Raw genomic sequence first — 25,815 nt, forward strand, 5'->3', positions numbered from 1 at the left:
AACAGTCAGCACCATGACCAGGGAAAATTTTCCAAGTCCAGGGATTTCTGAAAAGCATTTGCATGGCCGACCTGCTAACTCTCAAGAATGAACCCCACTGGACTTACATGTCAAAGACATTAAGCACTTTGTAGGTTTAGGTTTTAGAATTTGAAACAGATCCTGCCGATGGAAAGTTACAGGGCTAGGGTATTGAATGATGTGGCAGGAGACCCAGGAATGAGGACGAGCCAAGCCTGTCGAACACGAGGGCTGGGTGGTCCCACCTACTTCTCACTCAGTTCCCCTCCACTTTTTGCTACCCTTTACTTCTTTCTGTCTTCCCCAGCATCCTTTCCTTACCCCACCCTTATTTAAAAAAAAAAGAAAAGAAACACCAAACTCGTTATCAAGTCAGTTTTGACTCATGGTGACTCCACGTGTTACAGAGTTGAACTGTTCCACAGGGTTTTCTTGGCTGTGACCTTTGCAGAAGCAGATCACCAGGCCTCTCTTCCACACGCCACGGGGTGGGTTTGAACCACCAACCTTTAGGTTAGCAGTTGAGTGCAAATCATTTGCACCACCCAGGGACCCCCACTCCCGTAACGCTTCTCAAACTCTTCCACAATTTCACTGCTTTCCGGACGTATATTTTGAACTTGAAAGCAAAAGAAAAACACGCAAGGCTAAGACCTACAGTCCAAGGCAAGAGGCTTTCTTTCCTTCCTCCCAATTGCTATGTTTGAAGTAAAAAACAAGTTGCCTCTGTAGATCAATTAATGACAGTGAGTCCGCAGTGCTTCAAAAAATGGTGTGTTTGAGGTGATCTGACAATTCACTGCCCAGGAATCTAGGAAGAGAACTCACTAAATCAACCAGCAAAGTGGTCCCGCTCCTGCAGTTATGTGGCCTGTGAGAAGAAGACAGTGCTCTTGGGGCTTCGAATTAATTTGAGGAGGGAGAAAAGGGGGAGCAAAGCGTCTCCTTGATTCTCCCTAGATATCAACAAGGGCCCCACAGATGAAGCATCCTTTTGGTGGCTCTCAGGGTTGCCTCCTAACACTTTTCTTTTTTCCTGACATAGAAGGACGTCTGCTCAGGCTTTCCTTCCCACAGCTGAGTTCCCTGCTGCCCTCCAGCCCTCCAGCCCTGTGCAGGCAGCGGGAGGACCCAGGTCAGCTCTGACTTCACCAACCACATCCCCGGCATCCTCAGCATCCTAATAGCTGCCTGACCCATCTGTTAATCAAGCATTTAAAAAAGGCCACACAGTACCTCCCTCAGAACGATTCTCATCTCCAAGACACTAATGAATCAACGCGGGGTACGGACGGATGAACAGCTTTGGATGGGAGACACCTAGCACAGAATATCACACCAAAGGGAGCTGGCCTCTTGGGCCTTTTCCTGGGCAGAGCCCAGGCCTTTGGCGGACATCAGCAGCCCCTCAATGAACAAACAGCCTCAGGGAAGCACTGCAGAAACCACTCATGAAACATTAAAACCCACGGATGCCCGCAGTCAGTCAGCTTGAGCCTGAGCCTGGGGTGCAGGGGAGGGAAACCTGGTCAGAGATACTGGTGGGAAGTGGGGTCTGGTTGGGCAAAGTAGACACGCAATGTCCAGTGCCGCACAGATCCAGGGCATGGGTCTCTCCCCGTGCCTGTCCCCTTTACCTCCCGAGGCCAGCTCATGGAGTATGACTTTATGCTCTTCTCTACCAGAGAGCCGAGTGCTGCCCCTCCGGACACACATTTCTTCTGCAGAAATATGATGGCAAGCTCTAATCACTTCTAGAAAATACTGCATCTGTTCTTCCCTGCAGGGGGGAAAGGTGAAAGGAAGTGCTGCCCCAAGGAATGTGTGTGCCCGGCCAGAAGGGCTGCCCAGCCGGGAACGAGGCAAGGCAGATGGCTGCTCTGGGTGCTCATCCCGGCTTCACCCCTTCTAACGCCCCCACGAACTCCCTCTTCCAGTCCTCCTCCTGCACACTCGGCCCCTGTGCCCAACTACCATCTAATGGGGCACTGCACACTGGAATAAGCTCATCTTCCCCTTTAGAAAAGTAAATGTCTTCAATAAACTGTTTCAAGGAATCTGCAACTTCCTTCCCTGACCTGGGAAGACGGCACATTCTTTCTTCTCCCCCACTTTCCCTGGGGAAACTCACCGCAGTGTGAACACCTGCCCCTTTCTCCCGGTGCTCTCTCCTTTCCCACCCCTACTCCCCAACAAGACAGTGTGCACAAAAACCTCCCTGGGGCAGATGGGCAGCTGCCTCGGGCCAGGGGTGGGAATGGGGGAAAATGGGTGCGACTGCTAATGGGTATGGGTATGGGGCTTCATTGTAGGGTGATGAAAACATTATAAAATTCACTGTAGTGATGGTTGTACAACCCTTTGAATATACTAAAAACCATTAAGCTACATACTTTAAATGGGTAAACTGCAAGGTATGTAAATTAGATCTCAATAAAGTTTTTACACAAACCAAAATATCTCTCTGGAATGGCAGAAGGCGACCCCCAGGTCCAAGCACAGTGGGAAGACTGTGGTAACTCACACCTCGGGTCCACACAGACTCCACACGATGTGATCACTCGCCCGACCTGCCCCCTAAAGAAGCAGTCACAGTGGGAGGCAGCTGAGCTCAGGTCACCCCAAAGTCAAAAATCAGTTACCCTCTCCCGCCCAAGGTCACTCATGGAGGGTCTGGGTGGCTCTCCCGTCTCTGGCTCCCTCCTCTCCCCCATACACACAGGGACGGGCATTGTCCCCTCTCTAACAGGCACCCATAGGACTGTTTCCCAAGTACTGAGCAGGCAAGACTGTAGCTGCTGAAGAGGTGCTGTGAACTGAATAAAATTAGGAGCTGAACTTCAGAGAGAAACATCCCATATTTACATAACGGTCTGAGCACTGGGATCCCTCTCCCTTCCCACCATCATCTTTCTCCCCCAACTGGAGAGAGAAGCTGCCCCAACATCACCATAAACACCCCGGTTGAAGAGGAAGGTGGTCAGCGTGGTGGGGAGGGGAGAAGACACCAAAGGGGACAGTGACATCTCCAGCGTTACAGCCAATATCTCATACCAAAGCCAGAGTCCAAATATCTTGCTCCCAGCATCTAAGGACACCGTGCTCCGTATCATCCCAGGCGACGCGAACAAACTCAGAGTGAGGTGGCGCAGTCAGGGCAAGGGGCAGCTTTCCCAAAGTGCACAGAACTCAGGGAAGACAGAAACCCAAACAAAGACATGAGGGAATCAGCCAGCGGGAGGCTGCAGAGAGGCTGGGACCACAGGAGAAGGGGGAAGAAGATCAAAACTTGAGGCAAAGGTGGAGAGGAAGATAAGGTTTAGAATGTCTGCTTCAGAAGAGAGCTTGCCCAGATACCATTCCTTCTCTGCTTTCCAGGGGGGCACAGAGAGAGAGACCGCCACCATATAAAAGTCACATTCACATAGCTCACCTTCCCACATCCCCTCTGCATTTGGGAGCCTGGACTGACCACAGTCCATCTGTCTCAATGCTTGTCAGGGCCCAGGGCCAGCCCAAGGGCAGAAGAGATGCTGAGTGAAACTTCACTACCTGAGAGAGAGATGGCGTGGCACCTCAGGGTGATGACTGAGGGCTATAAAAGAATCTCCTTTTGGAAGCAGCCAGAATCTAATACCCGAGTTTGTCAGTACTGAGGTACCCACACTTGGTGGATTTGACTCAGTACAACTTGCCAGGGAGTATCATCTTTTATCACCACCCACGTTATCAAGGGAAAAAAATTAATCAGTTCTTTCAGGGTATCCAGAAATTCCTATATGCCTTTCTCTCTCTTTACCAAGGTACAGGTGATTAATAGCCACAGTAGCAAGAGAAGGAGGCTTTCAGGCCATAAGGACAGCACACAGGGTGCTGAGATGAGCTAAGGGTGTATGGCTCAGGGTGGGGACCTGCTAGGCAAACGCAAATGCAGGACGGACCTGGGCAGTGGTCATGGTGTCTAGGCCAGTGCCCACAGGGGGTGCCAGAAACAGAGCCATCTCCTGGGGCCGGATATGTTCCCTGAAAGGACTCTGCTGAACCATGTCTAGCCATCAATCAAGAGGGGGCTGGGGACAAAGCTACTTTCCATTCCCTGGGTGTGTCCTTCCCCCGAGTTGTAAGCAGACAACGTGGGTTCCTGTTGTCCTTTCGTTGTCCCTTCTCGAAAGGCTCACAGAGAGCTAGGGCACTGGGCTGGGAGGCAGGTCAAGGTGGCCTATAGAAAACCACACTTTGGGCTGCTGCCACATGCTGCTGGTGAGGAGGCGGCCCCACGCTCTCCCCAGTGTAAGCAGTGAAAGATGTCCCACCAGGTTTAACTGTGGCAAGAAGCGTTAGCTCAGCTCTGCCTACAGGGTTTAAAAGAACAAGTCTTCTGGTCTCAGCAGGAAAGATAAGCATCTCACTTGGCAGGATGCAAAGAAGAGAAGCCATCTGCGCTTGGTCACCATGGAATGGAGAAACCTTTATTCCTTCTTCTTCCCCCAGAAGCGTCCTTTCTACATCACCCCCATCCCTAGCACACTCTCAAACTGCCCATGCTTCTTCATTAAATCACTCTGTACCCTTTCCGGTAAGGTTCTGACATTGGTCAGTTTCCTAGACTGAAGATGCTGCCCTCGTGGGACTCGGAAAACCAAATGCCACAAGAGCCGACACCAAAGTGGCCACAGGCAGTGAAAACTGAATCCTGGACCTCCACTCAGCATTAAAGAATTTGTCACATTCTTAGAGTTCAACTTCAGAGACTCGACCCATTCTTACTTTACAAATCCCCTTAGCCCTCCTAAGCATGTTTCCCCAGTTCTGAAAAAATGGTGAGAGGGTACAGCAGGCTCTGATTTATGGCCGGTGCAAAGAAGTTAAGGCGAAACTGTCTTGGGAAGAAAGACGGGAAGCGATGCTGGGAAGAGGGACGGGGAAAAGGGAAACTCGTCCAGAGGAGCGAGACCACGGGGAGACCGGGGGCGGGCCCGGGAGGTCGCTCTCACCTGTGGATGTTCATCTCCCGAGGAGGGCGGTGGGCCTTGTCATAGGACACCTTGGCGAAGACGCCGGCCACGATGACGAAGGCGATCACCCCGCAGGTGATGTAGACGGTGAAGTTGGTCTTGTCTTTCTCCGGGTCGTACTTGTTCTCGGGCCCCGGCGACACCACCTTGGTGCTGGGCGTCTGCACCCACACCGGGCTTTGGTAGTTGGTGCACTGGCGCTGGTCCAGCTTCTCGTGGCGCTTCTTGCAGCAGAAGCGGTAGTAGCAGGTGCCGCAGCAGTACAGGTAGCCGCTCTCGCTGTTGTTACACTCGAACTCCTTGTCGTACTGGCCGCTCACGTCGTAGTAGCCCCAACACGTCTCGTAGGTGACGGCCGCGCTGGGCGCCGCCGCCGCCGCTGCCGCCACCGCCAACGCGGGCTGCCCGCGCCGGCTCCCCGCCTCTGGGCCGCCGGGGGCCCGGGCGGTGCCGTTTAGCTCGCGGCCGCCCCGGGCCAGGGCCCCCCCGGGCCGCCGGCCGCCGACGGCAGCAGCGCCGGCGCTCAGGGTCCGGTTGGCGGCGCGGCCGCGGGCGCCGAGGGCGCCGGGCAGCAGGTCAAGGGACCCCAGCGAGAGCAGCAGCAGCAGCAGGAGGCTCCGCAGCGCCATGGCGGGGCCGGGCGGGAGGGCGCGGGGAGGCTTCCGCCCAGGCCGCTCTCCGGCCGGCGGAGCTCCGAGGGCGGCGCGCGGGCCGGGCTGGTGGCGCGGCGGTCAGCGGCGCTGGGGCGATGGCGCCATCGAGGCGCGGGCGGTGGCGGCTGCGGCGGCGCGCGGTGCGCTCGGACTGGCGGGCGCGGGCTGCTCCGGCGGCTCACGGTGCGCGCCGGCTCCACGCTCCCCCTGCGGGCTCGGCGCGCCTCCCGGGCAGCTCCATCCCCCGGCGGCGGCGGCGGCGGCGGCCCCGGCGCGGCTCGCTTCAGGCCCGACCCGAAGCGCGCTTCTGGGCGGCGGCGGTGGTGGCGGCGGCGGGGCCCCGTCCGGGCGGGTCCTGCGGGACAAAACGGAGAGCCGGTCACGGGGTGGGGCGACGGGCGCTCCCAGAGGCGGGCAGCGGGCGGGAGGGAGCGCGCCGCCCTCGAGGAGCGAGTCTCCGGGCCGAGAGAGGCGCGGAGACCAGGTCCGGCCGACCCTGCGCGCAGAACCGAGGGCTCAGGAGCAACCCCTCCAGGGGCCGCTTAGGGGCCGGGGCCCCGGCGCCCGCCCCGCAGCGCGCTCCCGTCGCAGGCTGGCTCTCCGGGACCGAGCCAGTCGGGGTCCGGAGGCGAGTCGGGGGGCGCGGCGACCGGACTCACTCACCATGCCCGGCTGTGACTGCAGAGGCGGCGGCGGCGGCGGCGGCGGAGGCAGGGCAGGAGCGCAGCTGCCCGAGCGAGCGAGCGAGCGGAGAGCTGCCGGCTCGTCGCTGCACTAGTGCCGGAGCTTGTGCGAGAGGGAGAGAGGGAGCCACACGCACTCACACACTCGCTCGCACACACGGGAGCGCCGCGAGGGGAGGGAACAAGAGGAGGAGGCAGGGCAGCGCTCACCGCCGCCCACGTTTACAAGCCTGGGCGCGGGCTTGGGGAGGGGGGGAGGACTCTTTGCTTCTCCCCCGGTAGCTGCACTTGGAGCTCCGCGTCACCAAAGCCCAGGACACCCGTTCATCAAACACCGCGAACCAGGCGGGCGAAGAAGGAAGCAGACACAGGACCAGAGCGTCGTCTCTGAAACTGGAGCGCGCCAGGGCCATCTCTCCTCGCCACGGCCCCCTCCAGCCCTCGTGGCGGGACCCACCTTTCTCCCAGCCTAGGCTGCGTGGTGCCAGAGAGAGACAGAGTTGAGGTTTCAGCAAGCCTTTGCCTCACCCTAGTGGCGAAGCTCATAGCTGAGGGAAGAGGTCAAACCCATTGCTACAGGTTCCTAAACTGAGGCCAGGAGTCAAGTGGTGTATCTTTTGGGTTACCAGTTAACTAAGCTTTACACTCTCTTCTCCTTGAGCTCGTCCGTCCCCACCCTGCCCCGTACACGCACCTAGGCGCGCGTTAGCCCAGCGCTGGGTGGCACCTCATGCTTCTTTCTGGAACTTTTTTCAGCGCGTTAGGGCCAAGTTAGAAAGCCGTCCGAGCGAAAGCGGAGCCTCTCAGCTTTGAAATCCCTTTGCTGTAAATGTGGGCGATAGGGACTTATAAGGGGGAGTTCCTGTGTAGTTGTGCGACCAGGCTTGTGGAAAGGAGCGTCCCCTCCCACCCCTGTCCAACTTTCAAAGCCCTGAGGCCACTCCAAGAAGGAATACTAATTAGCTTTGCTTTGTGCCTAAGGAGGTAGGGGAGGGGGGAGGAATGTGGGAAGAGAACAAATAAGCAGCGGCCACAGACAAAATTCTGCCTCAGCGCGCCAGAGTGCGTGATTTGGAGGCCGGGGCAGATTGTTAGAGTGAGGGCAGCAAAGAATTGTCCCCGGACTGTCTATTAAGTGCCAGTCATGTGTGGCCCAAACCTGGAATCCTCATCCTGGAAAGGCAGAGAATGGGAGCGACTAAAATGGTAAACTGGAGCTGGAACCCAGACTTCAGGTAGAAGAGGGAGAAGCTGATCCTGGCATGGGGAGTGCACAAACTCCCCTGGCAATCCCCACTTGCTACTCTCTCCCCATTCCCTCCCTCTTCCTCTGCACTTCCACCCCCTCCCTCAGCTTCCTCTCAGCTGCCACCCTGTTCTTAAAGATTGTCTGTTCGACAGTCATTTATTTAGTGTCTACTCTGGCACTGGGTAAGTGCCAGAGTAGACTTGGATGAATAAGACAATCCCTTTCCTCTAGGAGGAGGAGCTTACAGACCACTGGGGAGACAGAGAGATGATTTCCATACCGTGTGGTTAAGTCCCACAAGAAAAGTGGGTTGAGAGTACTCTGAGAGCACAGCTGAGGGTCATCCAGCCTAGCCCTGGGGCCACAGGTAAAGATCAAAGGCAGCTTTCTGGATGGGGTACTGCCTGTGCAGAATCCTGATGAATGACTAAGAGTTAATAAAGCAAACAAGAAGGGAGGGCACTCTGGCCACGGGAAGCATCATTAGTAAAGCCAGGAAGACTTGGAGTGTAAACAGGTATGCAAGGAGAGGGGATACAAGGAGTTTAGCATGAACTTTGAAGGAGTCTTCCAGGTAAGGTTAGCAGGAGGGCATTGTTTATCCTGCGAAAGAACATGAATTTATTCTGCAAGTGATAGGGAACTATGGGTGAGTTTTAATCAGGAAGGAGATACTGCCAGATGTACGCATTGCCTGGATCTCAAAGTCAAATAGAGTAAGGAGCACTGGACACAGGAATAACAATTTGGAAGCTGTTCTGATAATCCAGGTAAAAGATGATGAAGGGATGATATAGGTCACGGGTAGTTGATGCCCATAGTTGAAATGACAAACATGGCTGAAAATGGCTTCAGGACAGAGTTAGCCATGGCCATGTTGAAGCTCCTTGGAGAGCTCTAAGTGGAGCTGGCCAATACCAGAGTTTCAAGGTCAGGAGAAAGGTAAGATAGGCCAATAGATTTGGGATCATGAAAGCATATTTGAAGACAATGGTCCTATATTCTTCCCCTTAATATTATCTGCAGTTTCTAAATTGCTCCCTGCAGTTCTCCCTCCCTGACCTTTCACCTCCCCTTCGTTATTCCAAAATTGTCTTTCCATATCTGGGAGCTTCCTAGCAATGGGTAGAATTTGATCATATGGCACAGAGTACAAGAAAAGAGTTTTGTTCCTCAGACCACCACCACCCAAATACGTTCTGAACCCCTGCACTCAAAAATTGTGGTGTCAACAAACTCACAGAATGGACTATTATGTCAGAGGTGGATAGGCTCTCAGAGGTTACATAGTCCAACACTTACTGCAGTACACGGTATTTTTTGCTGATCCTTCCAGCCCTTCTCATCGCCCTTTTTAGCCGGCCATATTGGTTGCCTACCAACATCATTTTCCCCTCTTTCTCCCTCTGGTTTCAATACCTGCACTGTGGACAGTATTAAAGTGTTCTTTTGTGTGTGTGCATGAGGATTTGACTCTTTACAAAGTACCAAGGAAAAATAGGGACAGTGCTAGGGGCCCTAATAAAAAAAAAAAACATGACATAAATACAGTATAAACCATAACAACAATGCAGAAACACCAGAAGATAAACTAGATATCTGGGCACTGCTAAATATTAATGCTCACGAAGAGACTTTGCCAAAACAAGAAAAGGAGAAACTACAAACTGGGAAAAAATTTTGGCTACAATATATCTAACAAGGGTCTAATCTCAAAAATCTGTAGAATACTTCAACATATCAAAGATAAAAAGACAAATAATTTCATTAAAAAATAGGCAAAAGAAAACTGACAAAAGAAAAACAGGTGAGGAAGCAAATAACCCAAATAAGAAATGAGATGGGCGATATTACAACAGACCCAAGTGAAATTAAAAGAAGCGTATCAGATTACTACAAAAAATTGTACTCTAACAAATTTGAAAACCTAGAAGAAATGGATGAATTCCTAGAAACACACTACCTAACTAAACTAACACAGAGGTAGAACAGCTAAACAGACCCATAACAAAAAAAGAGACTGAAATGGTAATCAAAAAATTCCCAACAAAAACAAAAGCCCTGGCCCTGATTGCTTCACCAGAGAGTTCTACCAAACTTTCAGAGCAGAGTCAACACCACTACTAGTAAAGGTATTTCAGAGCATAGGAAAAAACAGAATACTCCCAAACTCATTCTATAAAGCCAGCATACCCCTGATCCCAAAACCAGGTAAAGACACCACAAAAAAAAGAAAATTACAGGACGGGGCGGAGCCAAGATGGCGGACTAGGCAGACGCTACCTCGGATCCCTCTTACAACAAAGACACGGAAAAACAAGTGAATCGATCACATACATAACAATCTATGAACCCTGAACAACAAACACAGATTTAGAGACGGAGAACGAACTAATACGGGGAAGCAGCAATTGTTTCCAGAGCCTGGAGCCAGCGTACCAGTCAGGTACGGCACAAGCACAGAGAGCTGCTCCACCCCCCTGAACTAACCCCGGGAGGGGGACCAGCCGGTTCCACGGGCGGCGTGGGACGCAGCCGATAGGAGAAGTCCCCGGGAGGCAGTGACTGGTCTTGGAGCAGAAAGAGCAGCGTCCGAGCCGGGGAACCGTCCCGCAGGGATTTGGACTGGACGCAGGTACGGCATAAACACGGAGAGTTGCTCCACCCCCGTGAACTAACCCCGGGAAGGGGACCAGCGGGGTCGCGCGGGCGGCGTGGGACACAGCTGGTAGGAGAAGTCCCCGGGAGGCAGCGACTGGTATTGGAGTGGGGAGAACAGCGTCCCAGCCGGGACACTCGGTCACGGCACAAGCACGGGGAGCTACTCCACCCATCTGAACTAACCCCGGGAGGAGGCCCAACTGGCTCTCGGGTGCGACACGGCCACGCGGCTGGAGGGACGAGAAGTCCCCGGGAGGCAGCGACTGATTTTGGAGTCCAGAGTGCACCGTCCCAGTAGGGGAGCCTTGACGCTGGGCGTGGGGCTGGAAGCGGAGGATCTGACCGTGACTCCAGCGGGCCAGACCCCCCGGGGGCAATCTCCACACAGCCAACACATAGGCGACGTGCCCCACGGGAATCTCAGATATAATAGTCATTCCAAGCAAGACAAGCAACTCTGGCTATATTCTGAGGTGCTACTCTCCTATCTCTCTGTTCCCTCCCCCACCCTCCCCAGGCGGCTTCATTAACATCTGAATAGCCTGAGCCAGAGGGAGAACTCTGATAGGGATCTGACTGCATTTTTTTTTAGCGGATTTTCTGGAAAAACTAGTTTCCCAGTGATGGCGCGGAGACAACAATCCATATCAAACCACTTAAAGAAGCAGACCGTGACAGCTTCTCCAACCCCCCAAACAAAAGAATCAAAATCTTTCCCAAATGAAGATACAATCTTGGAATTATCAGATACAGAATATAAAAAACTAATTTACAGAATGCTTAATGATATCACAAATGAAATTAGGATAACTGCAGAAAAAGCCAAGGAACACACTGATAAAACTGTTGAAGAACTCAAAAAGATTATTCAAGAACATAGTGGAAAAATTAATAAGTTGCAAGAATCCATAGAGAGACAACATGTAGAAATCCAAAAGATTAACAATAAAATAACAGAATTAGACAACGCACTAGGAAGTCAGAGGAGCAGACTCGAGCAATTAGAATGCAGACTGGGACATCTGGAGGACCAGGGAATCAACACCAACATAGCTGAAAAAAAATCAGATAAAAGAATTAAAAAAAATGAAGAAACCCTAAGAATTATGTGGGACTCTATCAAGAAGGATAACCTGCGGGTGATTGGAGTCCCAGAACAGTGAGGGGGGACAGAAAACACAGAGAAAATAGTTGAAGAACTCCTGACACAAAACTTCCCTGACATCATGAAAGACGAAAGGATATCTATCCAAGATGCTCATCGAACCCCATTTAAGATTGATCCAAAAAGAAAAACACCAAGACATATTATCATCAAACTCGCCAAAACCAAAGATAAACAGAAAATTTTAAAAGCAGCCAGGGAGAAAAGAAAGGTTTCTTTCAAGGGAGAATCAATAAGAATATGTTCTGACTACTCAGCTGAAACCATGCAGGCAAGAAGGGAATGGGACGACATATACAGAACACTGAAGGAGAAAAACTGCCAGCCAAGGATCATATATCCAGCAAAACTCTCTCTGAAATATGAAGGCGAAATTAAGATATTTACAGACAAACACAAGTTTAGAGAATTTGCAAAAACCAAACCAAAGCTACAAGAAATACTAAAGGATATTGTTGGGTCAGAGAACCAATAATATCAGTTATCAGCACAACACAAGTTCACAAAACAGAACGTCCTGATATCAACTCAAATAGGGAAATCACAAAAACAAACAAATTAAGATTAATTAAAAAAAAAAATACACATAACAGGGAATCATGGAAGTCAATAGGTAAAAGATCACAATAATCAAAAAGAGGGACTAAATACAGGAGGCATTGAACTGCCATATGGAGAGTGATACAAGGTGATATAGAACAATACAAGTTAGGTTTTTACTTAGAAAAATAGGGGTAAATAATAAGGTAACCACAAAAAGGTATAACAACTCTATAACTCAAGATAAAAACCAAGAAAAACGTAACGACTCAACTAACATAAAGTCAAGCACTATGAAAATGAGGATCTCACAATTTACTAAGAAAAACACCTCAGCACAAAAAAGTATGTGGAAAAATGAAATTGTCAACAACACACATAAAAAGGCATCAAAATGACAGCACTAAAAACTTATTTATCTATAATTACCCTGAATGTAAATGGACTAAATGCACCAATAAAGAGACAGAGAGTCACAGACTGGATAAAGAAACACGATCCATCTATATGCTGCCTACAAGAGACACACCTTAGAGACACAAACAAACTAAAACTCAAAGGATGGAAAAAAGTATATCAAGCAAACAATAAGCAAAAAAGAAGAGGAGTAGCAATATTAATTTCTGACAAAATAGACTTTAGACTTAAACCCATCACAAAGGATAAAGAAGGACACTATATAATGATAAAAGGGACAATTGATCAGGAAGACATAACCATATTAAATATTTATGCACCCAATGACAGGGCTGCAAGATACATAAATCAAATTTTAACAAAATTGAAAAGCGAGATAGATACCTCCACAATTATAGTAGGAGACTTCAACACACCACTTTCGGAGAAGGACAGGACATCCAGTAAGAAGCTCAACAGAGACACGGAAGATCTAATTACAACAATCAACCAACTTGACCTCATTGACTTATACAGAACTCTCCACCCAACTGCTGCAAAGTATACTTTTTTTTCTAGCGCACATGGAACATTCTCTAAACCAGCCTCACATCACTTAAATATCCCATCGGTTATTGTGTACACATATATTGCTAAATTATATTAGCTAATTTTGCATCAATATTTATAAGTTATATTTGTCTGTAGTTTTTTCTTACTGTAATATCTTTGGTTTTTACATTAAAGTAATACTGGTTTCCTAAAATTAAAAAAATAAAAAAATAAAGAAAATTACAAACCTATAACCCTCATATACTTAGATGCAAAAATCCTCAACAAAATTCTAGCCAATAGAATTCAACAACAAATCAAAGAAATAATTCACCATGACTAAGTGGGATTCATACCAGGTATGCAGGGATGGTTCAACATTAGAAAAACAATCAATGTAATCTGTCACATAAATAAAACAAAAGACAAGAACCAGTGATCTTATGGATTGACACAGAAAAGTCATTTGACAAAGTCCAACAGCCATTTGTGATTAAAAAAAAAAAAAAACTCTCAGGAAAATAGGAATAGAAGGAAAATTCCTCAACATAATGAAGGGCATTTATACAAAGCCAACAGCCAACATCATCCTAAATGGAGAGAGTCTGAAAGCATTCCCCTTGAGATCAGGAACCAGACAAGGATGCCCTTTATCACCACTCCTATTCAACATTGTGCTGGAAGTCCTAGCCAGAGCAGTTAGGCTAGATAAAGAAATAAGGCATCCAGATCGGTAAGGAAGAAATAAAAGTATCTCTGTTTGCACATAACATGATCTTATACACAGAAAACCCTAAGGAATCCTCCAGAAAATTACTGAAACTAATAGAAGAGTTTGGCAGAGTCTCAGGTTATAAAATAAACATACAAAAATCACTTGGATTCCTCTACACCAACAAAAAGACCATCGAGGAGGAAATCAAATCAATATCATTGACAGTAGCCCCCAAGAAGATAAAATACTTAGGAATAAATCTTACCAGAGATTCTTAGAGACCTATACAAAGAAAACTACAAGACACTACTTCAAGAAACCAAAAGAGACCTACATAAGTGGAAAAACATGCCTTGCTCATGGATAGGAAGGCTTAACATTGTAAAAATGTTTATTCTACCAAAAGTGATCTATAGATACAATCCAATTCAAATTCAAGTTCCAATGACATTTTTTAATGAGATATAGAAACAAATCACGAACTTCCTATTGAAGGGCAAGAGGCCCCGGAAAAGTAAAGCATTACTGAAAAAGAAGAATAAAGTGGGAGGCCACACTCTGCCTGATTTTAGAACCTATTTTACCACCACAGTAGTCACAACAGCCTGGTACTGGTACAACAACAGATACATAGACCAATGGAACAGAATTGAGAATCCAGACATAAATCCATCCCCATAAGAGCAGCTGATATTTGACAAAGGCCCAAAGTCAGTTAAATGGGGAAAAGATAGTCTTTTTAACAAATGGTGCTGGCATAACTGGATAAAAAAAATCTGCAAAAAAAATGAAACAAGACCCATACCTCACACCACGCACAAAAACGAACTCAAAATGGATCAAAGACCTACATATAAAATCTAAAGCAATAAAGATGATGGAAGAAAAAACAGGGACAAATCTAGGAGCCCTAATACATGGCATAAACAGTATACAAAACATTCCTAACATGTAGAAGAGAAACTAGGTAACTGGGAGCTCCATGAAATCAAACACCTATGCTCATCCAAAGACTTCACCAAAAGACTAAAAAGATTACCTACAGACTGGGAAAAAGTTTTTAGCTATGACAGTTCCAATCAGCGCCTGATCTCTAAAATCTACATAATACTGCAAAAACTCAACTGCAAAAAGACAAATAACCCAATTAAAAAATGGGCAAAGGATTGAACAGGCACTTCACCAAAGAAGACATTCAGGTAGCTAACAGATACACGAGGAAATGCTCATGATCATTAGTCATTAGAGAAATGCAAATCAAAACTACAGTAACAAGATTCCATCTTACTCCAACCAGGCTGGCATTAATCCAAAAAACACAAAATAATAAATGTTGGAGAGGTTGTAGAGGGACTGAAACACTTATACACTGCTGATGGGAATGTAAAACGGCACAACCACTTTGGAAATCGATCTGGCGCTTCCTTTAAAAAGTAGAAACAGAACTACCATATGATCCAGCAATCCCCCCACTCCCTTGAATATATCCTAGAGAATTAAGAGCCTTTACACGAACAGATATATGTACACCCATGTTCATTGCAGCACTGTCTACAATAGCAAAAAGATGGAAGCAACCAAGGTGCCCATCAATGGACGAATGGATAAATAAATTATGGTATATTCACACAATGGAACACTATGCATTGATAAAGAACCATGATGAACCCATGAAACATTTCATAACATGGACAAATCTGGAAGGCATTATGCTGAGTGAAATTAGTCAGTTGCAAGAGGACAAATATTGTATAATACCACTATTATAATAACTGGGAAAATAGTTTAAACAGAGAAGAAAATATTCTTTGATGGTTAAGAGAGGGGGGAGGGAGGGACTGTGGGAGAGGGGTATTCACTAATTAGATAGTAGATAAGAATTATTTTAGGCGAAAAGAAAGACAACACAATACAGGCGAGGTCAGCACAGCTGGAATAAACTAAAAGCAGTTTCCTGAATAAACTGAATTCTTGGAAGCTCTGCATAACAGGGGCAGGGGTTTGGGGACCATGGTTTCAAGGAACATCTAAGTCAACTGGCATAATAAAATCTATTAAGAAAACATTCTGCATCCCACTTTGGAGGGTGGTTTCTGGGGTCTTAAACGCTAGCAAGCGGCCATCTAAGATGCATCAATGGGTCTCAATACACATGGAGCAACGGAGAATGAAGAACACCAAAGACACAGGGTAATTGTGAGCCCAAGAGACAGAAAGGACCACATAGACCAGAGACTACATCAGCCCGAGACTGGGGGAGCTGGATGGTGCCTGGCTGCAACCCATAACTGCCCTGACAGGGAACACAACAGATAACCCCCGAGGGAGCAGGAGCGCAGTGGGATGCAGACCCCAAATTCTCATAAGACCAGACTTAATGGTCTGACTGAGACTAGAAGGACCACAGAGGTCACGGTCCCCAGGCCTTCTGTTAGCTCAAGACAGGAACCATTCCCAAAGCCAACTTTTCAGACAGGGATTGGACTGGACTATGGGATAGAAAATGATACTGTTGAAGAGTGAGCTTCTTGGATCAAGTAGACACATGAGACTATGTTGGTGTCTTCTGTCTGGAGGGGAGATGAGAGGGCAGAAGTGTTCAGAAACTGGCTGAATGGACACGAAAATACAGAGTGGAGGGAAGGAGTATGCTGTCTCATTATGGGGAGAGCAAGGTATATATAAATTTTTGCATGAGAGACTGACTCGATTTGTAAACTTTCACTTATAGCACAATAAAAAAAAATTAAAAATAGGCAAAAGATATGAGCAAACACTTCACCAAAGCAGACATTCAGGTAGCTAACTGACACACAAGGAAATGCTCACAATCACTAGCCATGAGAGAAATGCAAATAAAAACTACGACGAGATACCTGCCATCTCACCCTGACATTACTGGCGAGAATCAAAAAAACAGAAAATAACAAATGTTGGAGAAGCTGCAGGGAGATTGGAACTCTTACTTATGCACTGCTGTTGAGAGTGTAAAATGGTACAACCAGTATGGAAAATGAAATGGCACCTCCTTAAAAAGCTAGAAATAGAAACACTGTATGATCTACCAATCCTATTCCTAGGAATATATCCTAGAGAAATAAGAGCCGTTACAAGAATAGACAAATGCACATCCATGTTCACTGAAATATTAGTTACAGGAGCAAGAAGATGGAAACAACCTAAGTGCCCATCAACAGGTGAATGGATAAACAAATGACTGCATACACAACATGACGATAAAGAACAATGATGAATCTGCAGAGTATCTCACAGCATGGATGAATCTGGAGGCCATTACGCTGAGTGAAAATAAGTCAATCACAAAAGGACAAATTTGTACGAGACTACTATTATAAAAACTCAAGGAAAGGTTTACATACAAAAAGAAAATCTTTGATATACGTGAGGGAGGGGAGGAGTGGGGACAGGAAGTCACTAACTAGATAGTAGACAACTGTTAACTTTGATGAAGGGAAAAACAACACACAATATAGAGGAAGGCAGCACAACTCAACCAAGAAAAAGTCATGGAAGCTTCCTAGACCCATCCAAATACCTTGAGGGACAGAGTTACTTCGGCTGAGGCCTGGGGAAGCATAGCCTTGAGGGGCGTCTAGGTCAATTGGCTTAACATAATTCGTAAAGAAGATGTTCTACTTCCTACTTTGGTGAGTAGCATCTGGGGTCTTAAAAACTTGCAAGCAGCCGTCTAAGTTACATTGATTGGTCTCGTCCCGTCCAGAGCAATGGAAAATGAAAAAAAAAAAAAACCCAAAGACACAAGGAAAATATTACTCCAGAGGACTAATGGACCACATGAGCCACAGCCTTCACCAGCCTGAGACCTGAAGAACTAGATGGTGCCTGGCTACCACCATCGATGGCTCTGACAGGAATCACAACAAAGGGACCCAGGCAGAGCAGGAGAAAGAATGTAGAACAAAATTCAAATTCACACACACACACAAAAGACCAGACTTACTGGTCTAACAGAGACTGGAGGAATCCCCAAGGCTGTGCCTCCTGGACACCATGCTAACTCAGAACTGAAGCCACTCCCAAAGCCCATCTTTCAGCCAAGATTAGCCAGGCCTATTTATAAAGCAAATAGTAACACACATGAGGAACGTGCTTCTTAGTTTAATCAAGTATATGAGACCAAACGAGCAACACCTCCCAAAAAGCAAAGAGAGATGGCAGGAAGGAACAGGAAAACTGGACAAATGGACTTGGGGAACCTGCAGAGGAAAGAGAAAGGGGGAGAGTGCTGACACATCGTGGGGATTGCAACCAATGTCACAAAACAACTTGTGTATAAATTTTTGAATAAGAAACTAATTTGTGCTGTCAAATTTCACCTAAAGGTCAATAAAAAAAATTTTTTTTTAAGTGCCAAGGAGGTATCATGTTTTCCAACATTCAAACCAACTCTAAATGGTCATGAACTTCTGGGGAAAGTGACCTAATCCCTGGATCTAGAAAGTAGATCTCGTTTGGGCTGAGAAAACCATAATAATTCCATTCTCCTTGCCGGTGATTGGTTAAGAATGAACTTGCAATCAGTTCTGGCCAATACTAAGTGAGGGAAGGTTGTGGTGGCGGCGGGGGGATTTAGGTAAAATTTCCTTACTCTTAGGAATAGCGATGCTCCTATTTTTTTTTTTTTTTTTCTGAGTGCTGTTTCTTTGGATATGCTGTCTGGAACTGTTGGAGCCACGTTAAGACCTTGGGGAGTGGGCACTAGACATTAGTTGAAGTTGATATTTAGTTTGATAGTTATCAAATACTTAGCTCATAATATATTTGTTTCCCAGGTATATAGTCGAACTGCAATTTCTGGCCCGCTTGTGAATGCTTGAAGAAAGTGTCTAGTACTGGGCAACGCATTTTGAACAGAAATAATGTGTTATTCCTGAGCCATGAGGAGCCCTGGTTGCACAGTGGTTAAGAGCTCGGCTGCTAACCGAAGATCTGCAGTTCAAATACACTAGCTGCTCCTTGGAAACCCTATGGGGCAGTTCTACTCCGTCCTATAGGGCTGCTATGAGTTGGAATTGACTCGACAGCAATGGGTTTGGTTTTTTCATTCCTGAGCCAGAGTGGTGTGAGAGACTCTAGAGTTCTCTGTGTCTTCTAGCACAGTGATCAGCAGTGTTCAATGGTTGTGGCTTTGTTGACCTGGGCCTTTAAGTGACCCAGTGAGGAGAGCCCCACAGCCACCCCACAATAGAATGAAAATACATATTTTTGATTTTTAAACTGGATTTTTTGCAGCATATCCTAGCCAAACCTGGCTGATACACTGAGGATGGAAGATGGAAAGGTAATAGGAACCTGGGTCCTTAATTTCATTATCCAGCACTCATTGGAACTAAGCCCAGGGCTTTCCAACTCTGGTCTTCCCATAACATGAGACAATAAAAAAACTTTTATTGAAACCAGTGTAAACCCAGAGCTTCTCTTACATGCAGCCAGAGACATCTTAATGGATACATCATGTATTTTTTTACTTCATTCTGTCTTTCCCTAGAGTTGCTGCTTAGCTATCCAAATTTGCACCAATCGTTTCTCTAACGTGGAATTAAATTTTCCTCTCTATAACATGGGGAAGTAGGTGGCAGGAGTGTTTCTAATAAGCCATCTCTTTTCTCTCTTGTCTTTATGAGTCTTCACCACAGACCACAGGCCTGCATGATCTGCTTTCCTACTATCCTTCCAAGCTCACCTCCTATCTCTCTCCCCTACTCACTCCTTCCAGGCATATTTGTATCCTTGCTCTTCCTCCAAGCCTTTGCATTTGCTGTTTTCTTTGTCTGGAACCACTCTCACCAGATGTATGCAGGGTTGTTTCTCACACTTCCTAAGATTTCTGCTTAAATATCACCTTATTAGAGAGGTTTCCATGGCCATCCTAATGAACACAGTGCCATCATCACACACCATCCAACATTCTTCCTCCATCACACTCTACCCCCTATCATGATGCATGTTCCACCATGGCTTTTGTCTCTCACTGATAAACATTCATTTAGGTATTCTAAAAATTCTATTCTTACCATCCACTATAGGGTCACTATGAGTCAGAATCAACTCAATGGCAACGGGCTTAGAATGAGTGCTCTTGCTTGGCCTTTGTTGTCTGAGTCGTTGACTGATGCATTCTCAATGCCTAGAATGGTGCTTGGCATGCAATAGGCTGTGGTGGACACAGAAGGACTTGTCGTCCCCAACCATCAGCTACTCAAGGGTCTTTCTCAGCACAGAGCCACCTCCCTCAAGAACACAGCTAAAAGTTGTAGGACAACACCATCAGCTCCTGCTTTGCTGCACCAAATCTGAGGTGCAACATGGAAGATGTGCTATGTACTCCCAGGTTGTACCTGATTTCTAGGTAGACAGGAGGCCGTTAGAAAAAGGGCACCAGACTTCTGACCAACATGGCACCATAGACAGAAGCACCATGCCTCTCCACAGCAAAGACCCCCTCTTCCCCCCAAAAATAAGTAAAACAGAGACAAACATCAGTCCTGGAACCTGAAGTGTCAAATGAAGGGATAAAGAACTCAGCCAAACACCGAATGGAATAAGAAACCGACAGAACAGAGAGCGAGGAGAGATACATGCGGAGGTCACCTATCAGGTAACGCAGCACGGATTCACCATCTTGGATGGACTCCTATCAGAGATTGGCAGACAGAGATCACGGGAAAGCATCTTCATGGAGCTCCCAGCAGGAGACAGGGCACCCAGTAACCAGCAATACACACTTTCTCACCGCCCACCCTCTCACTGCTGGTCTACCTCTGCACTTCTTGGCTGGCAACCGTGGCTCTGCTGACCGGGAAGTGCAGTGTCTAGTCGCTTGGAATCGTCCCACCCACATCAGAGATCGGAGGACAGAGAGTATAGGAAAGCAGCTTCACAAAGTTCCCAGCAGGAGACAGGGCACCCAGTAACCAGCAATATATGCTTTCCCAACCCCCACACTCCCCCCCACCTTCGGCCTCCTCTGCTTCCCACTGGCCACAGGTTTTGGGCCAGGAGGCAACTGCTTTGGCCCCTGGCTGCTTGGGTTTTCCCTGCCCACACTGGCGGGCTCCCTGAGTGCCATTTGTCTGTTGCTATGTTTCTTTTTTCCATTTCTTTTGGTTTCTTCCATGCCTCCCACCACCTCCCCCTCCTTTCTCTCAAACACCTGGCTCAGTGTGCCATCTTTGCTTCTTCTTGAAAGGCTGTGAAGCACCACTCATCTGGGGAATCACTCCCTTGGCCCACCGCACCACACTGGTGGGATCCCTGGGGCTTTTTTTTTTTTTTTTGCTTTGTTTTGTTGCATTTGTTTCTTTGTTTTCTTTTTCCTTTTTTTTTGCTTTGTTTTGTTGCATTTGTTTCTTTGTTTTCTTTTTCCTTTCATGGCTTGAGAGCCGCTTCTAGCCAGGCTGCACTGCATGGCTTAGGAGCCACTTCCCCAGTCTGCACAGCACCTGGGGACACTTCTTTTTCTTTTCCTTTCTTTTCTCTTTTCTTTTCTTTGTTTCTTCTTCCCTCCCTCCCTCCCTCCCTCCCTCCCTCCCTCCCTCCCTCCCTCCCTCCCTCCCTCCCTCCCTCCCTCCCTCCCTCCCTCCCTCCCTCCCTCCCTCCCTCCCTCCCTCCCTCCCTCCTTCCCTCCCATTTTCTCCCTTCTTTCTTAAATTCTCAGTTCTCATTTCTCCATACTTACCTTCTTTTCCCGTCTCCTGAATACCTGGCACTGAGTGAGATATATACCCCCTCTAGCCAGGCTATACCTCACAGCCTGGGAGCCACTTCCCCTGTCTTGCAGCCACACTGGTGGGACACATGGGGGCTTTCCTATTCTTTCTTTTTCCATATTTTTATCTAGTTTTTTTCTTTCTTTTTCCCCTTTTATTTTTTTCTTCTTCTGTTTTTTTTCCATTTCTCGGTTTCTCGTCTCTCCACTTCAATGGCAAGCTCCCTTAGCACTCTTTTTTGTTTATTCATTTGTTTTTGGCTCCTGTTTCTCTCTCCTCTCTCTCCTGTTTCTTATACCCATATTAGCTCCACACATCACAACCTCCCCTTCCCACTTCCTGCCTACCTGCACCGTGTGCTGAACATCATACCCCCAAGCAGCTAAGGCACAGCCTACAGGAACCTGCCTAGCACTGATTCCAGGCCCGCCCTGTTGGCCCTAGTACATGCCACAGACAACCCATCCCAGCTCATCCCCTTCAGCTGGACATTCCCTGCTGCACCATAGCTGAGCGACTGGCCCTGCTCATTGGAAGGAGGTGAAAAGTATAGTGATCACAGACAAGCAAACAACAAAGATTGCGCAGCCCACCTGCTCAGACATAACCAAATAAAACAAAAAAGCAGGATGAAACAGATCTATAATCAGTAAACAAAGAAAATAGATACTGAATGGCCCAAAGACAGCAGACAATATTAAAACATATTAAAAAACAGGACAGAATCGTTTCAATAAATGTCCAAAATAAAACACCAAATAACTTTCCACTAGAAGAAAAGACACTAGAACTACCTGACAGGGAATTCAAATCTCTAATATTTAGAGCTATCCAAGAATTGAAGCAAATAGCAGAGAAACATGAGGAAAAAATAGACAAATTTATGGGAAAGGCAGAAAAATTCGTGGAAGATACAGACAAAAAATGGAAGAATTCAGGAAAATAATACAGAAACAAAATGCAAAAAATAAATTTACAACTAGAAGTCATAAAAAACAACAATCAGAAATCTAAAAGATAAACAACAAGATTTCAGAAATGGACAGTGTCCTAGAAGGGCTGAGAAGCAGGTTTGAAATGATGGAAGACAGGGTCAGTGAAATTGAAGACAAACACTTGGATAAACTCTGCTTGAGGAAAAATCAGAAAAAAGAATGAAGAAACCCTGAGAATTATGTGTGATACATTCAAAAGTAAAAATTTGTAGTGATCGGAGTTCCAGAAGAGGGGGAGAAAACAGAAAACACAGAAAGGATCATTAAAGAATTGCTGACAGAGAACTTCCTTAATATCATGAAAGATGAAAAGCTGACCACCCAAGAAGCTCAACAAACCCCTTATAGGATAGACCCCAAAAGAAAATCACCAAGGCATATCATAATCACTTGCTAAAACCAAAGACAAAGAAAAAATCCTGAGAGCAGCTCGAGAGAAACCAAAAGTCGCATACAGAGGAAAAACAATAAAACTAAGCTCTGATTATTCGGCAGAAACCATGCAGGCAAGAAGGCAATAGGATGACATATATAAAACCTTGAAAGAAAAAAATTGCCAACCAAAATAATATAGCTTGCAAACTCTTGTTCAAATATGATGGTGAAATTAGGACATTTCCAGATAAACAGAAATTAAGGGACTATGTAAAAATCAAACCAAACTTACAAGAATTATTAAAGGGAGTCCTTTGGTCTGAGAACAAAAAAATCAGACCACAGCCTGAATCTAGAACGCAAGATTATACCAGCCAGATACCAACCTACAAAATGAATTCTCAAGGACTATCCAAAACCAAAAGAATTGCAACAGGGAATGAAAAACGTTAATCTGTAAATGACAACAATATCAGAACAATAAAAGAGGGAATAAATGGTGTAGGTTTAGAACTCCCTAATGGAGAGGAAGGCAAGGCAATACCAAATAATAACAGGCTGGTTCAAACCTAGGAAGATAAGGGTAAATTTCTAGGCAACCACAAGGAAAGTTAACAAACCTACTCATCAAAATAAAGAAGAAAAGCATAATGTCTCAATAAAAACAAAATATACAAAAACAAAAGAAATCCACAAACGAAAGGAACTCAGCACAGGAGAGTAAAAGGAACAAAGAAAATGTCAGCACCTCAAAAAAAGTCACTACAAAATGACAGCAATAAACTCACACCTATCAATATTTACACTGGATGTAAATGGCCTAAATGTACCCATAAAGAGACAGAGTGACAGAATGGATTAAAAAAAAAAGCAGGATCCATCAATATGCTGTCTACAAGAGACACACCTTGGAAACAAAGACCCGAATTTATTAAAAATCAAAGGATGAAAAAAATATATCAAGCAAATAACTTCCAAAAAAGAGCAGGAGTGACAATACTAATCTCCGATAAAATAGACTTTAAAGCAAAATCTGCCATAAAAGACAAAAAAGGGCAATATATAATGATTAAAGCGTCGATCCATCATGAAGACTTAACCATAATAAACAACTATGCACCCAATGACCAGGATCTAAAATACATAAAACAAACTAACAGCACTGAAAAGAGAAATTTACAGTTCCACAATAATAGTAGGATACTTCAACACACCACTCTCGGAATAGGATAGAACATCTAGAAAGAAACCCAGCAAAGATACAGAAGAGCTAAAGGGCACAATCAGCTAGCTTGACCTCATAGACATATATAGAACACTCCACCCAACAGATGCAAAGTACACATTCTTTTCCAATGACCATGGAATGTTCTCCGGAATAGACCACATCTTAGGCCACAGAACAACCCTAAACAAAATCCAAAACATTGAGATAATACGAAGTATCTTCTCTGACCACAATGCCATCAAAGTAGAAATTAATAGCAGGAAGAGAAAAATAAAAAAAAATCAGTTGCATGGAAACTGAATAACACCCTGCTTAAAAACCACTGGGTAATAGGATAAATCAGAGATGGAATTAAAAAGATTCCTAGAATCAAACAAGAATGAAAACACATCATACCTAAACCTTTGAGACACAGCAAAGGCAGTCCTCAGGGATCAACTTATAGCAATAGATGAACACATCAAAAAAGAAGAAAGGGACAAAATCAAAACATTAGCTACACAACTTGAAAAAATAGAAAGAGAACAGCAAAAGAAGCCTACAGCCACCAGAAGAAAGGAAAGAATAAAGATCAGAGCAGAAACAGAGAATAGAAAAGCAATAGAATCAATAAAACCAAAAGTTGGCTATTTGAAAGGATCGATAAAATTGACAAACCACTGGCTAAAATTGACAAAAGAATAACAAGGGAAGACACCAATAACCCAAATAAGAAATGAAATGGGGGACATTACAACAATAAAAAGGATCATAACAAAATATTATGAAAAACTATACTCCAACAAATTTGAACACCTGGAGGAAATGGACAAATTTCTACAAACACTACCTACACAAACTAACGCAAAATGATGTTGAAAATCTGAACAGACCCATAACAAGAGAAGAGACCGAAAAGGTAATTAAAAAAAAACAAAAACACTCCCAGCAAAAAAAGCCCTGGCCCAGATGGCTTCCCTGGAGAATTCTACCAAACATTCAGGGAAGAGCTTACATCAGTGCTACCCAAACTATTTCAGAACATAGAAAAGGAAGCAATACTTCCAAATTCATTCTATGAAGCCAGCATAACCCTGATACCAAAACCAGGCCAAAACACCACAAAAAAAGAAAATTACAGACCAATATCTCTCATGAATATAGATGCAAAAATTCTCAACAAAATTCTAGGCAATAGAATTCAGCATCATATCAAAAAGAATAATACACCACAACCAAGTAGGGTTCGTATCAGGTATGCAAGGATGGTTCAACATTAGAAAATCAATCAATGTAATCCACCACATAAATATAAGGAAACAAAAGAATCACATGATCGTTTCAATTGATGCAGAAAAGGCATTTGACAAAGTCCAACACCAATTCCTGATAAAAACTCTCGATAAAATAGGTATAGAAGGGCATCCATGCAAAACCGACTGCCGACATCATTCTTAATGGAGAGAGGCTGAAAACATTCCCCTTGAGAAAAAGAAAAAAGACAAGGAAGCCGTTTATCACCACTCCTAATTAACATGGTGCTGGAAGTTCTAGCTAGAGCAATAAGTCAAGAAAAAGAAATAAAGGGTATCCAAATTGGTAATGAGGAAGTTAAACTGTCCCTATTTGCAGATGATATAATACTATACATAGAAAATCCAAAAGATTCCACAAGAAAACTAGTGGAACTAAAAGAAAGATTCAGCAGAGTAGCAGGATACAAGATAAACATAAAAAATCTGTTGGATTCCTATACACCAATAAAGAGAACAATGAAAAGGAAATCATAAAAACAACACCATTTATAATAGCCCTCCAAAAGATAAAATACTTGGGA

The 25,815-nt window shown here is 45.6% G+C and overlaps 1 protein-coding gene across 3 annotated transcripts in view; it reads right to left on the reverse strand.

The window, feature by feature from the left end:
* The window catches only part of SHISA6 (shisa family member 6), a 384,688-nt gene extending 379,023 nt beyond the window's left edge, over positions 1-5,665 (reverse strand). For all 3 annotated transcript variants that reach the window (XM_049859564.1, XM_049859563.1, XM_049859562.1), the window contains exon 1: positions 5,016-5,665. In XM_049859564.1, coding sequence (XP_049715521.1) covers positions 5,016-5,665 — 650 coding nt within the window. The remainder of the gene's footprint in view (positions 1-5,015) is intronic.
* Positions 5,666-25,815: the final 20,150 nt, after the last annotated feature.

The sequence above is a fragment of the Elephas maximus genome, chromosome 19, assembly GCF_024166365.1.
Source record: "Elephas maximus indicus isolate mEleMax1 chromosome 19, mEleMax1 primary haplotype, whole genome shotgun sequence".
Lineage (NCBI taxonomy): Eukaryota > Metazoa > Chordata > Mammalia > Proboscidea > Elephantidae > Elephas > Elephas maximus.